The sequence below is a fragment of the Pipistrellus kuhlii genome, unplaced genomic scaffold (genome assembly GCF_014108245.1).
Source record: "Pipistrellus kuhlii isolate mPipKuh1 unplaced genomic scaffold, mPipKuh1.p scaffold_m20_p_5, whole genome shotgun sequence".
NCBI lineage: Eukaryota > Metazoa > Chordata > Mammalia > Chiroptera > Vespertilionidae > Pipistrellus > Pipistrellus kuhlii.
The window spans coordinates 67,065,544-67,082,344 of record NW_023425551.1 but is presented as its reverse complement, the minus strand read 5'-3'; the positions used below and the strand labels follow the sequence as shown (position 1 = coordinate 67,082,344).

Sequence of the window (16,801 nt, the reverse complement as noted above, 5' to 3'; positions counted from 1 at the left end):
TTAAAACCTAAAAATGTTGAGTCTTGATTTTCTATTTCCATGGTTTCCTAATTCCTTCATTTATTCCTTTATCAAGCATTCATTTTGCACATGCACTGTGCCAGCACTATTCTATGCATAGAAGGTAAAGTGAAAAATGAAACAAAAAACATCTTAAACTTAAATATTCTACTGTATATTAAGTTTACCATTGTGGAATTAAATGTATTTGGCTTCCTACTGTAAAATTTTAAGTAGCATAGGTCTCCTCGCAATGTTCTGCTTATATACATGGTGATATAAAAACTCAATTTCTAGCATTTTAAATAAGAATGGTTTCTCTTTCTTTTCTTTTTTTTCTGCTCTTCTTCATTCTTCTTGTGTAAGACAATCCAATGCAAACCACCATCACAATATTATCCATCTTGGAATTTTTCCCCAAGCTCAGATGAAACGATGCTTTGTAAAACCTGCATGGCATTCAAGGTACAGACACATGCTAGGAATATAACTTAGAGCACTATACAGAGAGCAGGTGTAAAAATGGTTTTTCAGCTCATGGACACAATATCTATGATTAAGCAAACAAGATAATCACCTGGCTACGCTGATTCTGCAGTGACAATGGCAATTTCTTCCCTTTGCCTTTTTTTTGTAAAGCTCAGTGGGTAAATACCTTGTGTTGTAAAACTCTATCATGGGACTATCAAAGCTTTGCACCTTCCTTCCTAAGAAGCTCAAAGCAGTGAGAGATCATGATGTTTTACTGAGTAAGGGCCCAAGAAATTACCCAAACATTGCAGAATAAGAGGATGATGTTAATGTTGGCTCTTTTGCCTATAATAAGAATTCAAGAACTCAGCCATTAGACAAATATGCAAGAAATAGCTCGATGATCTGATCCCTTCTCTAGTACCTGGAATAACCAGATGTTTTTATCAGCCCCACCAAGAGACCAAGAGCCGTCATTGAAATCAATATATAGAACTCAAAAATTACTTTCTCCATCATTATATGACTGAAATCAAGAACATAGGTGAACAATTTTTGTTGCCATTAATATGACAACATTTTAATACAAGGTCCTTGATTCTAGCTACCATGTTAGACGGGGAAGTAGAGAAATTCTTTTCCCAGGAAAACAGAAAAATTAGAGGTGCAAACAGTGTTAATCACTAAAACGGAGCTAACTAAAGAATATCATTCTCATATATATACTCGCTTAAAAACAGACGGCATTTTTACTGACCATCCAGGGTGGGGACCAAGCAGCTGAAGGCAGACACTGTAGCGTTAGCCAGGACTTGGCAGGGAGCACCACACACGGCAGTGGAGATGTTCTCAGGAGAAAATCCTGCTCCAAACACATGCACAAGCCGTCCACCCAGGCAGCCTTCAAAACACAATCACAAATGCAAGATCATAGAGACAGATCTCTTTCTTTACTTAACTCACGATTCAAATTCATGTTTCCTTGCTGCCCATCACTCTTTTTTACACCCTTCAGAACCCCCACAGCTGGCTTCAGGTCCCTGACAGCCTCTCTCAGCTTATTTTCACTAAGCCAGAGTCCTTGTGGGTCTGACCCCAATCATAGTCAACAACCTATAAAAATGTAATAATTTTCATATAGAAAAGTAATGCTTCTTTAGTTGTTGTTAATCCTTACACAAAGATATTTTTCCACTGATTTTTAGGAGTGGAAAGGAAAGGGAGAGATAGAAACATTGATGTGTGAGAGATATATCCATTGGTTTCCTCCCACGTTCACCCTGACCAACACCAGGGATTGAACCTGCAATGGAGATATGTGCCCTTGACCAGAATCAAACCTGGTCAAGTGCACATATCCATATGCCAATGTTCTATTTATTGAGCCAAACTGGCTAGGGCAGTAATGCTTCTTTATTGTTCTTTAAGTTTTTATACAAAAAAGTATAAAAAAATAAAGTAAGTTTCCTTAATCACCTATATCACTCACTAAGAGTAGCTATGTATAGTTTCTTGTGAATCCTTCCAGAATTTTCTAAGCATACATATTTTTTATTCAAATGAAATTTCTATACATATTTTTATACAATTTCTTTTATAAAAGAATAGCATAGACATTTTTCCAAGTCTATATATAAGGACTTAACTCATCACTTTAATAGCTATTCAGAATTTCATTATATGATTATGCCATAATTTATTCAGCAATCTTCCTACTGATTGATACTTCCATTATTTATCCTCTCTTGCTATAATTCATATGCTGCAATGAACAATACACTTATTTAAATAAAACTATTGCAAATTCTTAGAAGTGGAGTTTTTAGGTCAGAGAAAATGTAAATTTTTAGTTTTGATGGATATTCCCATAATTTTCTCCAAAATGATGTTGCACAGATTTATACTTTTACAGCACTGTATGAAAGTGCCTATCTCTAATGGATAAAAGTATGGCAATTTTTAACACACATTTTGCCTCAGTCTGAGAAGCAATAAAGGTGAATGTCACCAGTACTCTCAGACACATGCAATTTCTAGTCCACGAGAAAAGCGTTCGAGTTTCTACTGCCTTCAAAGCGAGTCTAGGTAGTACTTACATAGCCCCCTGGTAAACTCAAGAACAACACTTTGCTTCTCGTGCCTTTCATACGTCTGCTTTCTTGCTACAAAAATCATGGAATGGTAGAGAGAAGAAAGGGGAACTAGGGAGCATCCAACCCAACCCCTTCATCAAATAAGGAAGTGAAGCTTAGAAAGTTACCCAGCTAAGTTATCGACATATTAGGGATCAAAATCCCAATCCCCATAATGTATCACACAGCTGAAGCCAGACAGATTTGTTCTAAGAAAAGGCTTGGCTAGTACTGCATCAGTCTAAGTTTCAGTTCCCACAATTTCCTTTATACTTTCTGCAGCCCTATCAAATTCCAACTATCTCAAGTGCATAAAGGCTTTACGTGAACAGAAGTAGAAACCATCCTTAGAAGAAAAGGCAAGGCAAACTTCAGTTGATCTAAAAGTAAAAAGTAAAAAAAAAGCTTAACCAATGCAATCATAGTAGGCACTTGGCCTATTATTAGTGGAGTATTAATTCATCTGTAAAATATATAAAATGATTTAAAAAAAAGTAATCACATTTAATACGTTTAAAATAATTCAAATAGACACATAGGCATTTATGTTCTACTTAAATGATCAAATTATGAGCTCTTACAAATGGTATTATTTAATGCACAAATTCAATTGTGTAGAAGCATCCAATTAAAATACAATCACACACTTAAGAGAACATGCACAATTCCTTTGATGAAAAATACAGCCTCACACATGCAACTTCCAGAGGAAACTGGGACTGTAAGAGGCCAACTTACAGGCTTCTCTCTCCTTCTGTCATTCAGATCGATGTTGTCTCCTACCTCTTAGAGCAGCAATTAATCCACTTACATAAAGAAAGCATTCTGTCTTATTTGCTTCACTTACCAAAGCTGTCAGTCACCGCCGTGACAGTAACTCTCGGTGTGAACACCAGGACGGATGAGGCCCACCCTCTTAAGTGGTCATAACCTCTGACTTGGTACTCCCCGGCAGCAAGGGCTGGGGCCACGCACTGGAGAACCGAGTGGTTGCCAGAAACACCCACACAGGGTGACATCCCGATAAAAATGTCAATGTTCTCAGCTCCTGAGATCCGGGCCACCACAAAGGTTAAGGTGTCACTGGTGTGAGAAACGGAGAGCAATTCCGGGGTGAAGGTGCTGCTATAACCAATGATTCCCATCTGGTATGAGTATCCATCTACCTCTATGTCCAGGACCGCAGAGCCATTCCCTGCAGGAACAATGCACCGGAGGAGCTCCATGCTGAGGTTCACCATCAGGCAGGCCCGCTGCCCAATGTAGACCGACGTGCTGTTCCGCCCTCTTAGGGCGGTGCCCTCTAAGGTCAAAAGGCCTCCGCCATGTGTGCTGAAATTCTTGGGGAAATAATCAAACACCTGAGGCAAAATGGAGAAGTGTCTGGAAACATTACCAGAACAAGCATACCCATTTCTTGAATGAACAACTGATAGATAGTGGAGTCCCGAGCTCAAGTCACTTATCCAGCACGTGATGTGGCTTGCATTAAAGAAGGTCACAATACAAGGAAGATCGTCATCCAAATGCACCACTGGCTTATCGGCTGTGGTGCCCAACCTCTGACCTCTAATCAGCACTGAAGTCAGAGACCCACTGATGTTAGTGGTCAAGGCATCCACGATAGGAGTTGTCTCTTCCCTCAAGGAAAGGGTGCAGTTACCCTGGCACTCGCTGGGTAGCCCGTTGACCAGGACTGAGACGTTCAGGGTGAAGGAAGTACCAGGCAAGGAGTCACCCAGCAGGTCAACCTGGCACAGGATAGTCTGGTCCCCCAAGCTCAAAGTTGCACAAGTAAAAGGACCCGTAAGATCAACCTGAACCAACTTCCTCCTGGAGCTGAGAGCCAACCCGCTCACAGTGAGTACGGTCCCACCACAAGCAGAACCCTTGGCTGGCGAGATGGCCGTTATCTGAGGTGTCACCACAAATTGCTGGGGCACCGCGGACATGTTAGCAAAGCCCATCTGCTTGTGACGCACTTGAAGAGGATAGACACCGGCCTCCAAACCGTGGAGAGGAAAGGAGCACCTAGACAGGCTCCCGTTGCTCCCGAAAGACTGTGTCTCCAGGTCGCAGTTCAAGTCCCCCAGAAGCATCACGGAGTTGGAGAGGTTACTTCCTTCCACGTAGAGGCTCAGGCTGCTATTTGTGAATTCTCCTCGCACAGCAGTGACCACTGGCGTTGCTGCCTCCTCGTACGTGAAGGTGAAGCCCTTCCCCACCAGGCGTGGTGCGGGTCCCTGGGTGAAGGACATGTTACCTGCCCAGACCTCCACAGGGGCTGGGACAGTGAGGAAGTCTGCCTCAGGCGGCAGGAGGGTGGGGGTCTCACACCAGACGTTTGTCTCTGTTAAGTTCACAATGTCACAGGACCGATTGCCCACAAGCACCCAAATTAAAGCTGGGTCCCTGCTGAACCCTGCTCCTGCGATGCTCAGGGTGGTTCCACCTAAAGCATGAATACCAAAAACAAAGTATTAAGGCTGATATTCAGTACCAGGAACTCACAACACCCATGTAAGCCCCAGAGCCATTAACTGGAGGATGGAGTGTTAGTGAAACCTCAATTATATCACCTCACCCCATCAATGTTAAATTTGTGAATTTATCAATGCTAAGTTCATTTTTGCAGGATACAGATGGGCTGAAATTCATACACAGTAAAACAATATAAACTGTTATAAAGAATGTTTTAATATTTAAGAGAGCATTTTCAAGTATATTTATAGGTCCTAGAAGCCACTACGTCTATCAACTTACACACTATTAAAAAAATCAAAGTTCTTGAAGTGTTCCTGTCATCTGTTGTATTATCTGACATGTTAGTCTATGTTATGTATATTTTATATAAACCTAGATTCAATTGATGTATTAATGAAAAATCAAATTCCTTAGTTTATCATCTGCCATATTATCTGATATTATTTCGTATTATTCTATATGTTGTTTTGTGAAGTATATGCATATTGTTCTATATATTCAATTTACACAATGAAAAATCAAATCTCTTCAAGTCTTCTATTTATCAACTATTTATTATCCTGTATATTTCAGTATTCCATATTCCATATATTACATGGTTGTATGGGTGTGTGCACGTGTATGACATATGAAGAGCCACTGAAACATGCTTGTGAATTTACTGCTATATTTATCTTGCACTCCAGCTGAGGGACAATCAAACCATCTTCAGGATAGGAGTTGGAGCAATACACCCCATATCCACTCAAGACATGCTACCCATTAGATGTTTTATCCTCTTTCTATTAGGAAAAGAAAACCAGGCACATCTTCTTTTCATAAAAATTCTTCAATTTCCTGAGCTTACTGAGATAAGGATGCCCCGAATTTTCACAGCCTTCATAGTATACCACCCAGTTTCTGGAGCACAGGAAAAACTCCTCTCCCTGTTGCCCATTTCTGATCTCACTGATTAATAAATTCGGAATAAATCTGAGTATCCAGTGAGTTATTCACTCTGGATAAATGATACCAGTCACATCACAGCCACTCACCCAGAAGGGACCCACAGCAAGGCTCAACGCTGAAAACTTCTGTGATGTACTGGATGTGAAGATCCACCCTACAGAAGAAAGTGGGAGAACTGCTCTGAAATAACTGAGAGGCTTAGAAAAAGACTTGGGAAGGAAGGAGCAGGACAGAAGTGGTGTATGCCTTTGGAAGAGAAGAGAGCAGTAAGGGGGAGCAAGCGTGAATACATTGCCTAACAGTGAAGTAAAGAAATGGTAGGGAAAAGATGTTTGGTGGGACATTGTCCTGGGTCAGTATCATGTGGTGACATCAGTCCCATGCAGTTTAGCTTACTTTCTGGAATGAGGAGACAAAACTTCTGGAGAAACACTGGGCAGAGGGACTTCAGGGCAAAGTAGATATGAATATCATTTGTGTATTAATTATAAGTCATGTATTCAAAGCCCAAGACACAGATATAGAGACAGTAAATCAACAAGCAGACTGTCAAATTACAGCGGGGAGGGTTGGGAGATCTGGGGGAGATAAGAGATCAACCAAAGGACTTATATACATGCATATAAGTACAACCAATGGACACAAAACTCTGGGGAGGGAGGGTATATATTTGGGGGGGGGGACAATGGTAAGATATGTACACAGATAATAATTTAATTTAAAAAATAAATTAAAAAATAAAACAAAGCCCAAGACATAATCTTATTAAAGGTCTTATTTAAATACATACTCTTATTAAAGCAGAGGATCTTCTTCCTTTTTATATAGTTGCCCACCCCTCTTAAGAGCCATGATATAATATCCTAGTTCCAGAAAGTTCTTTGTTCCCAAACTAGTAAGCCAAAAGTTTCCCCTGAATTGGTGAACTCTCCTGTAGGGTTTTTGAGATTTGTTCAAATGTTATGATTCTCACATATTTATTTCCCAACTTCAGAAGAAAAAAAAAATTAAAGTCCTAACTCAAAACTAGAATTCCTCAAGTAAATCACCAGACCATCAAACAGACCTAAAATTAATGGCAAGTGTTGAGCTCACCCTTGTGCACGAATGCTGACCCCGTTGATGGAGACTGAGATTCTGTGGAGGCCAGCTGGCAGTGGGGGCAGCACCACCTCCAGGCCCTGGGCAGTCTCCGCGTAAACCCGAGCCAAGGAATCCTGGATGCGGACTTCCACATGCAAATCCACGTAGTCCACCAGTGGCGCCATGCCGATGAAAAGGGTCTCACCTCCTGGATGGAAAGCATTCCTTAGCCTCTGGGATGTGGGTCTGTGTCCTCAACCATCTCTTCAATTCTAAAATGGTCTTTTATTATTAAATACATGGTCAATCCTGTGCATTGTAGCACAATTAAGAGTTTTAATGCCAACCTAATTTTTTTCATGAAACTTCTAACAATTCTTTTATAAAGCTAAAGATATAATCTCAAAGTTGTCAGGACAATTGTATTCAGGAGACAGAGTAATTTCTCTTCACGCAGAGGTAAATCGAGAAATAGTTTGGTGGGTGGATGGCCTTCATAACCAACAAATAGTACCCCATTTCCTTTTTTTTAACTTTCACTTGTCTATTGATAGAAGTCTAAAGTTGTATCTTTAGTGTGCCCTAGAACTCATAATAATGCTGTATGTGAGTACAATACTTATAGTTTACTGAGCATTTTCATGTGTATTATCCCATTTGATCCTTACACAATCCTAGTGAGATATATGTAGCTGTTAGTAGGACTGGCATTTAGCTTTTGAAGAAACTAAGGTTCGGCAACCAAGGTTTCATGCTTAATTAATGGAAATGTAAAAACCTGAGCCTAATATTCTTACATTTACATGCAATTAGTTTAATTAGCAACTCTACCGAAATGCTCTGTATATTATAACACACTAATTCAATTCCATTTCCTTCAAATATCATTGAGTACCAAGATTAATATGTTCCATAGGGGCACAAAAATAAGTTGCACATAGACCCTGCCCTCAAAAAGGCCTCAAAGGGCCGAAACCAGTTTGGCTCAGTGGATAGAGCGTCAGCCTGTGGACTGAAGGGTCCCAGGTTCGATTCCGGTCAGGGGCATGTACCTTGGTTGTGGGCACATCCCCGGTAGGGGGTGTGCAGGAAGCAGCTGATCGATGATTCTCTCTCATTGATGTTTCTGACTCTCTATCCCTCTCTCTCCCTCTCTGTAAAAAATATCAATAAAATATATTAAAAAAAAAAAAAAAGGCCTCAAAGGTGGGAAAAATAGGTGCCAAAAGAGCTTCAGTTGTATGACCAACCATCCAGAGGTGACAATTAAATAGTGGGCTGTTCAAGTCAGGTCAATATTCAAAGTATCAAGAAAGGCCTTATGGACAAGAGAGTGCTTGAAATTCACTTTGAAAGCTAAATCCCAAGAGGCCAATATAAACAAGAGGGGATTTACAATGCAATTCTAAAAACTTCACAAGTTTACTTCAAGTCTTTGTAACACTTTCTCATTTTATTATCCAGTGGCTGTGAGAGAATAAATGAAATGTGGGTGACTTTCTGGAAGACCAGATGCATGTCCGTACGTACAGTTAGGGACTCTACTAGAGTAGGCCAAGTTGATGGTGGTTCTATGGCTAAAGATCAAGAAGGCCTACCCTGAGGGTTCTCTACTTAATCCACTGGACAGTAGAGGCCTCCACAGTTTTCTATGCAAAGAAAGAATATAATTAAAGCTATTATTCCAATTTATAAGATCAGTTTAAAAAGATAGGGGAGGGGAAACCCCCCTCCTCAGACAATGGGAACTTTAAGAAAAGCTAAATCAAGCATGCAATGGCAGGAGGGAAAATAAATAAATATGCCTTTCCCGTATTTTGGTGTGTCCATAGAGACACAGCTAGAACTTAAGAAAGCATCTCTTAAGCTCCTTGAGCTGCTGATGTTTAAGAACTGCTATAGGGCTGGCATCTGTAGGACACCACAGTCAATTAGAGGAGGATGTTTACTTGAAAGAGAAATGTCAAAGAGGAGAGGTTGTGGCTTGTTGAGTATGTAAAGCCTTGCTCTTCCATTTAACTGCCTGTGTGACTCACTTTGGGTTCGCAAAGCCTTGGATGTTTTATCATTAAGATAGTAACAGAGCCCACCCCCTGTTGTTTGTTGTAAGAATTAAGTTAGATGTCCCAGGAAAGCCTCTGGTGTAATACAGTATTCAAAAGCCCTCGATTAACTTCATCCAGATCCTCTTCTTCATGTCCTCCCAACCTTGATTTTACTGTGAAGTCTGAAGTCTCAATATAGTGAGTTCAAGGAATTCCAGAGTTGAGAATGAAAAATAGACATGACCACAAGGTGGCAGAGCACAGAAAAATGAGTTTTATATGGGTCACATAAATGCAGAAATCTCAGAGGCAACAATAAGGAACCACCAGCCAGAAGGGGAGGACGGCAAGGGAAGTCCTGGGGGAAAGGGTGATCAGAAAGGGGTTTAGAAAGGGGTTTACATGTCTATATGATGTCACTTAGCAGCGTGGTGGGAAGTCTTTGGGTCAAAGAGCTCCTAAGGCATTAACAATTTTTTATAGCTCCCAGGATTATCTTATCTACATCTAGCAGATGTTGGGTGTAGTTTTATAGGGTAAAGCGGGCAGGCTCTAAAAGGCTAAAAAAACTACTTTGGGGTATTATATTGAAAATAATTAGGTTGTGAAAATTTGAGTTTGACATTGGCAGTCTTGAACTAATGGCTCCCAACCTGCTATGAAAAAGTAAACAATATAGGGCCAATATGTAGAGGTCATCTTTGGCTCATGAATATAACACAGTATCTGGCAGAATGATGGCATTCTCTTTAACAAAGCATTTATTGAGTACTTACTCCATGTCAGCTCCTGGACTAGGGACTTTTACCTAGTTTACTCCAACTTTATAATAACATTAAAAGAATTATTCCTACTTAACAATTAAAGGAACTAAAGGTAAAGGAAGTTAAATATCTTGCCTATGGAGTGGTTGAACTGTGATTCATTCATATTTAGAGCTCACTGACTAAAAATCTACCCTAATGGTCCTATACATCAAATTATCTGGCCCCATCCTCACCCCTCTTCCTCTCTTTGTTTGATTTCATCTTGGCTTCAATGTCACCATCAACATAATCATCTCCTGGATGAAGATATGTCACACTCCAACTTTTAAAGAGACTTTCCCAACAGACTACCACTCTGTGGATTTTATAGCATGTTCCTTTTACTGCCTGTAGAAAGATTTAAATGCAAGTGCAAATTCTGCAAATAACACATCATGTTGTATATATCAATAACATGAACTCCTTGGGCTCCTGGTCAATGTCACGCTAATCCTAGATGCCTCTTAGGCACTGATGCAATGTATTTATTCTTTTCATTATAAGTAGAAAGTTTTATTAAAAGCCAAAATCACTGAAATCTGAATAGAACACAAAGCTCCCTCCTCCCTTTTCCACCTCCTTGGGAAGAATCTATACCACTAAAGAATCTTACGTACTTTGGTGGCCTGAGGCAGCAAATTCTTCTTCTGCACTATCTGAGCTGAATAATATTGAGAGCTAAAGGACACTTCCCTTTATTTATGAACTCTTGAACAATGGAAAATGAAAATAGTACCAGAAAAAAAATGATTTCAGGCACTTTTGGGGGAAGCATGGGTATATTTAATGGTCTTTTATAATATACATATATGGCTGCCATAAACCTTGTAATATCTAGCATTCAATTAACCAGAAAGGTGTGCTACCTGGTACTTTCCCAAATCTATATAGTCTGACATGATAATAAATTATTGTATATCTATCCTGTCATCTGAATTACCAAAGAAAGATGAAATTGCTTATTGTTGTGTGCTAAAGAATTCATTCATTTTATGTACAGTGTGTATCAAGGAACAAGAATTCTTGGCTAATCAGAACCCCCTATTCTCTAATCATATAAAATACTGCTATAATAGAATATGACACCCAAAACAGTATTTTATAGTAAATTATATAAGTGGCTAACTGCCTGGAATCTGCAACCAGACAGCTTGGTCCCAATCCCAGCTCTTTTACTTACTAAAGATAACATCTTAGACAGGTCACTTATTCTTTTTGTTCTTTCATTTCCTTTCCTATAAATTGAGGCTAATAATTGTGTAAATATTTGAGAGTAAGTAAAGTTTACTATATGTCTGTGCTATCGACATGTAGTAGGTGCTCAATAAATATTTGTTGAATTGTCACCTCTAAATTGCTATGTCATTATCATATTGGAAATGTTCACAATTTTACAGAACAAAAATATATATAATATTTACTCAATGATGACTAAAATGAGAATATCAGTCTCCTACTTTTCAGAAAAATAAGTTCCATACCAAATACCCAATATAATAAAAGGCTAATATGCAAATAGACAGAATGGCGAATAACTGAACAACTGGTCCCTATGACATGCACTGATACATGGGGTGTGTGTGGAACATGGAGGGTGCTGGCTGCAGCAGGATGGTGGAACAGGTGACCAAGTGCTCCAGATCAAGGCGGGGCACCAGTTGCTGTCATTGAGGCAAGCCTCTGGTGGTTACTGAAAATTGTTTGCTCCCATACACTGAAGTCCTGCCCGGCACTCGCACCCACTGCCAGTGCTGGAGCTGCTGCTCGCACCCTCTGCCTGCACCAGCCCCACTCTCACCTAATGCCAGTGCTGGCCACGCTAGCACCCGTTGCCAGAGCTCAGCACCGCTCCCGATCGATCACTGGGCATCATCATCAGGTGTGAGTGGCGGTTGCCAGCCCTGATCACCCCTGAGGGCTTCTCCACCTCCTCCTGCCCCTGAGGGGCAAACAGGCCAGCAGCAGTCGCTCACACCTGCTGATGGTACCAGCCCTAATTGCTCTGTGCCATCAGTGATTGCAAACAGGGCCAGCACTGCTGCTGGCAGACAGGGAACCAGGGGCTGGGTATGGTGGGAGGGGCCAGGCGGGGTCTTGGAGGATGGGCAGAGACCCACCCCTATGTCTATCTCAACCTCGCAGCCCACAGTTCCTTTCAAGATGCATGAATTCATGCACTGGGCCCCTAGTCCTAATAAAAGTCCTAAAAAGCCAGGGGCCATCACAACCAAAATAGGACAGATGAACAAACAGCAGGCTGTGTGGGGCGACGAGACCAGGAGGGTTAGTGAGGGACGACCAAACAACTGAACAGCAGGCTGCAGGGAGCAACCAGACTGGCGGGGGAGGGGGGTGTGACCAGTTGGGGATGACCAGGCCAACAGGGGTGTGGGAGCAGTTGGGGGTGACCAGGCCGGCATGGGGGCAGTTGGGAGCAATAAGGCCAGCAAGGGGGGCAATTAGGGGTGACCAGGCTGGCAGAGCAGGACAATTGGGGGTGACCAGACTGGCAGGGGGTACAGTTAAGAGCAACCAGGCTGGCAGAGGGGGGAATTTAGGGGTGACCAGGCTGGCAGGGAGGCAGTTATAAGTGACCAGGCCAGGGGGGGTGGGGTACAGTTGGGGGCAACCAGGTTGGGGGAGGCAGTTAGGGGAAATCAGGCCAGCAGGCAGAGGTGGTTAAGGGTGATCAGGCTGGCAGAGTGAGCAATTAGGAGTGATCAGGCAGGTGGGCAGGTGAGCAGTTAGGAGACAGCGGTTCTGGATTTTGAGGGGGATGTCTGACTGCCAGTTTAGGCCCGATCTTCACCAGCAATCAAACATCCTTTGAGGGGTTCTGAATTGGAGAGGGTGCAGGCTAGGCTGAGTGCACCCTCCCCCTGTACACAGGTTTCGTGCACTGGGCCGCTAGTCTATAATAATAAAAGCATAATATGCAAATTGACCAAATAGCCAAACAGTGGAATGACTATCTGGACAACCTTTCAAATAAAGCCTGGGCTGCAAAGGTCTACCCTTGTATGAATTTTGTGCATTGGGCCTTTAATAACACTAAATAAAGCTCAACAAATGTATAAGTCATTGTTTTCCTTTTTATGGGATTAAAGATCTAATAATAAAAGATTCTTCCATATCATGTATTTTACCTGCTATGTTACTTTTGTTTCTGCTCAGAGACATGATCACTGGATTTAATGAAGAGACATATGTAAATGCCATGGGAAGAATTATAGAATGGTCCCCTCTGATCACAGTGACATTCACAATGGATCCATCTTTCCCCTGAAAAAAATAATTTTTAAAATTAAAATTCTTTAAATAAGTCCATATAGAATTAATGTAAAAAGTTATTTCATGAAAATTATTTTTAAAGAATATATTTGCTGTTTTCAAGTCTCTCACACACTTGCAGAGTGACAAGTGCTTATCATGGACAAGTGAAGCATCCAAATAATTAAAGAATAAATAAGAATTATTTTCAATTAACACATAAATTTGTTCTGCAAGAAAATGGCAATTTCAAGTAAACACCCATACCTAGCTAAACTATCCATCAAGTGTGAGAATATTTTCACTCATCTAAGTACTCAGAAAACTTCCCTCTGACATATTCTTTCTTAGGATTTTTATTAAGGCTATGACCTCACAGAATAAACAATAGCAAAAAAGAGAGAGAGAGAGAGAGAGAGAGAGAGAGAGAGAGAGAGAGAGAGATATGTACTCCAAGAAATGACTTTACACAGGAGAGCAATAAAAAAAAAAAAGTGCTAGGTTTGGCCCCAGCTGGTTTGGCCTGTGGACTGAAGGGTCCCAAGTTCGGTTATGATCAAGGCTACATGCCCGGGTTGCAGGCTCGATGCCCAATAGGGGGCATGCGGGAGGCAGCCCATCAATGATTCTCTCTCATTATGGATACTTCTATCTCTCCCTTTCCCTTCCTCTCTAAAATCAATAAAGATACATTATTTTTAAAAAGAAAGGGAAGTGCTAAGATAAGATCTATAGAATAAATCTAAACAACATCAAGTTTGTTTGAAGTAGAAAAACAGAGCTTCAAGGAAAAAGTAACTGATATGATGGAATATTTTCCCTAAAATAGAGGATTTTTATTACAAGGAATATGTCTAAAAAACTCTATGGAAAAAAATTAACTATATAAGAAATAAACATTTTTTCTATGATTCTAACAGTATCATTTAAATAGTTAAAATAATGTAAGCATGGTTTATTGATTTAAAAATAATGGTATTATAACTATATTCAAAAATTTTTAAATGATTGTTTCAGAAAGAGGGGACTTGAAGAAGGGTGAGAGGTGGCAGGAGAGCATGACTGTTTTACTATTTTCTTTCTTTTTTTAATATGTTTTATTCATTTTTTATAGAGAGAAAGGGAGAGAGATAGAGAGCTAGAAACGTCAATGAGAGAGAAACATCGACCAGCTGCCTCCTGCACACCCCCCACCAGGGATGTGCTCACAACCAACGTACATGCCCCTGACCGGATTCGAACCTGGGACCTTTCAGTCCCCAGACCGACGCTCTACCACTGAGCCAAACCAGTTTCAGCTGTTTTACTATTTTCTTTTTAAATTTTGCATTTGTTACTTTGATCAAAATTAAAAGGGTGGTTTTTTAGTGTTTATTCTCTTTAGTGAAATAAATCTAAACAGTATAAAATTTAGCCATTAAAATGTAAATATATATTAAAGTGATAATCCAGTATTGGTCAAACACCAGTATTGGTCAAACACTTCTACAGTGATAGTGAGAGTATAAATTAAAAAGGAATTTCAAACAACTGGATGCTACATATCCCGAGAAAGGTAAATACGGCCAAAACTATAGTTAATGGGATGATGAAAGCTCTGTTGTTTAAAATAGGAAATTTTGGAAATTAGCTTAATGTCCACTAATAAGGAATAATTAAACAGATGTATTGGAACTGCATTCAGTTTATACATAAAAGCTAACATTTCATAATATTTGAGTAACTGGATAAGATAAAAATGTGGGACCAGAGATCAAAGATTATTTTGAACCCTCTCTTCTGGAGGTCTTTATTTGTTCAGGACACAGTCATCTTTTGGGGTCATGGATGTGCTAGGAATGTTGATGACACTGACATCAACTCTGATAGGAAGTTCAGCCTCAGCTATGAGCATAACTCTCACGAAAAACAGCAGGCAAGGACCTGGACTCAAAGCTCTTAATACGGTTATGAGAGTGAACTAACTGAAGGGAGACAGCAAAGGAATTTGTTTTCAGGGGGGAAAAAGGAAGCAGTAGGAAATAACTAAGAAGATGTCTTATAGGAACAAAAATAGCCTAGAAGTGTCTAAGTTCTACCATTCACATCTAGCTCAGAAAACAAAATTGCTGGAGAAAATTAAGTTATTTGTTGTTTGCTTAAGCTAGAAGTGAGACTACAAGATATATAAGATATACACCCAGAATGTTCACTAGATAAACTTATTCATTATGTGGCACTAATACTAAGCATGGGACTTTCTTCTCTTCTTTTAAATAAAAAGACTCAAAAAAAAGAAAAAAAAAGAATCATTGGTGGAATAAGCTTCCAACTCATTGCAGAACAGGCAATATAAACAACATAAGCATTCTCTCATGATGAAAGGTCACCCACACAGAGAGGAGTTACCAAAGGTTTCCACTTACTCTGGGTGGGACTTGACATTGAATTCTCTGTGAATTGCTTGTGGTGACATTGATGGCACAAGACTGAGATCCAAATAAAACAAGGCTGACATCTTCCAAACCGGAGCCTCGGATGGTGGCCCAGAGTCCTCCTGTAACAAATATAGCATTTCCATATGGAATATACAGCCTTACAGAGAGACAAGATTAATTATTCACAAGAGATAAATAAAATTAAAATATGAAGCTCCTTAGTCAAAATGCATGCTCAAATTGCAGAAAATAAATACCGTATTTTTCGGACCATAAGACGCTCCGGACCATAAGACGCACCAGTTTTTAGAGAAGGGAAATGAAGAAAAAAAGATTCTGAAACAAATAGTGTCCTAAAATATTTTATGTGCATTAAAACCCAACATCACAGTCATAAACACATGTAATCAACCCTGTAAAGTAAACAGCAGCATTTAGAACCATTTTAGAGCTGGGCAAGCACACAGAGACCACACAGAGCCGGGCAAGTAAAAAAACTTTTTTTTTTAAGTATATGTGTAGGCTATATTTGGACCATAAGACGCAGGGACTTTTCCCCCCCACTTCTGGGGGGGAAAAGGTGCGTCTTATGGTCCGAAAAATACAGTATATACTACTAGATAGGAAAGTAGCGATGGAGACTAGAGGGGAAAGAGAGATAAAAATGTACCCTGGAGTTACTGCCACAAGTCAGAGAAGGGAAGTACAATAGATGGTCTCTGAAAAACCCTTTCCGCTCTAGATTTTTAAATATTGTCCCTGCCAATCCTATAAAACACTAGAGGCTCGGTTCATGAAATCCATGCACTGGGGATGAGGGGCAGGCAGCGGAGTCCCTCAGCCCAACCTGCACCCTCTCATAGTCTAGGAGCCCTCAGGGGATGTCCTACTGCCGGCTCCCCACAGGGAGCAGACCTAAGCTGGCAGTCAGATACCCTTAATGCTGCAGAAGAATTGGGAGAGGCCCCCATAACCACCACTGTGCTCACAGCTGTCAGCCCAGCTTCTGGTTGAGCAGTGCTTCCCCTGTGGGAGCACACTGACCACCAGGGGGCAGCTCATACATTGAGCATCTACCCCATGGTGGTCGGTGCACGTTATAGAGACTGGTCATTCCAGGTAGTTCCACCATTGAGGTCAATTTA

General features: G+C 40.6%; 1 protein-coding gene across 3 annotated transcripts in view; it reads right to left on the bottom strand.

The window, feature by feature from the left end:
- PKHD1 (PKHD1 ciliary IPT domain containing fibrocystin/polyductin) overlaps nucleotides 1-16,801 on the bottom strand; it is a 385,065-nt gene that overhangs the window by 315,215 nt on the left and 53,049 nt on the right. For all 3 annotated transcript variants that reach the window (XM_036415099.2, XM_045572881.1, XM_045572882.1), the window contains exons 28-33: nucleotides 15,645-15,775; nucleotides 13,116-13,251; nucleotides 7,131-7,326; nucleotides 6,122-6,189; nucleotides 3,451-5,055; nucleotides 1,229-1,372 (exon numbers count right to left, since the gene is read on the bottom strand). In XM_036415099.2, the coding sequence (XP_036270992.1) occupies nucleotides 1,229-1,372; nucleotides 3,451-5,055; nucleotides 6,122-6,189; nucleotides 7,131-7,326; nucleotides 13,116-13,251; nucleotides 15,645-15,775 (2,280 nt within the window). The remainder of the gene's footprint in view (nucleotides 1-1,228; nucleotides 1,373-3,450; nucleotides 5,056-6,121; nucleotides 6,190-7,130; nucleotides 7,327-13,115; nucleotides 13,252-15,644; nucleotides 15,776-16,801) is intronic.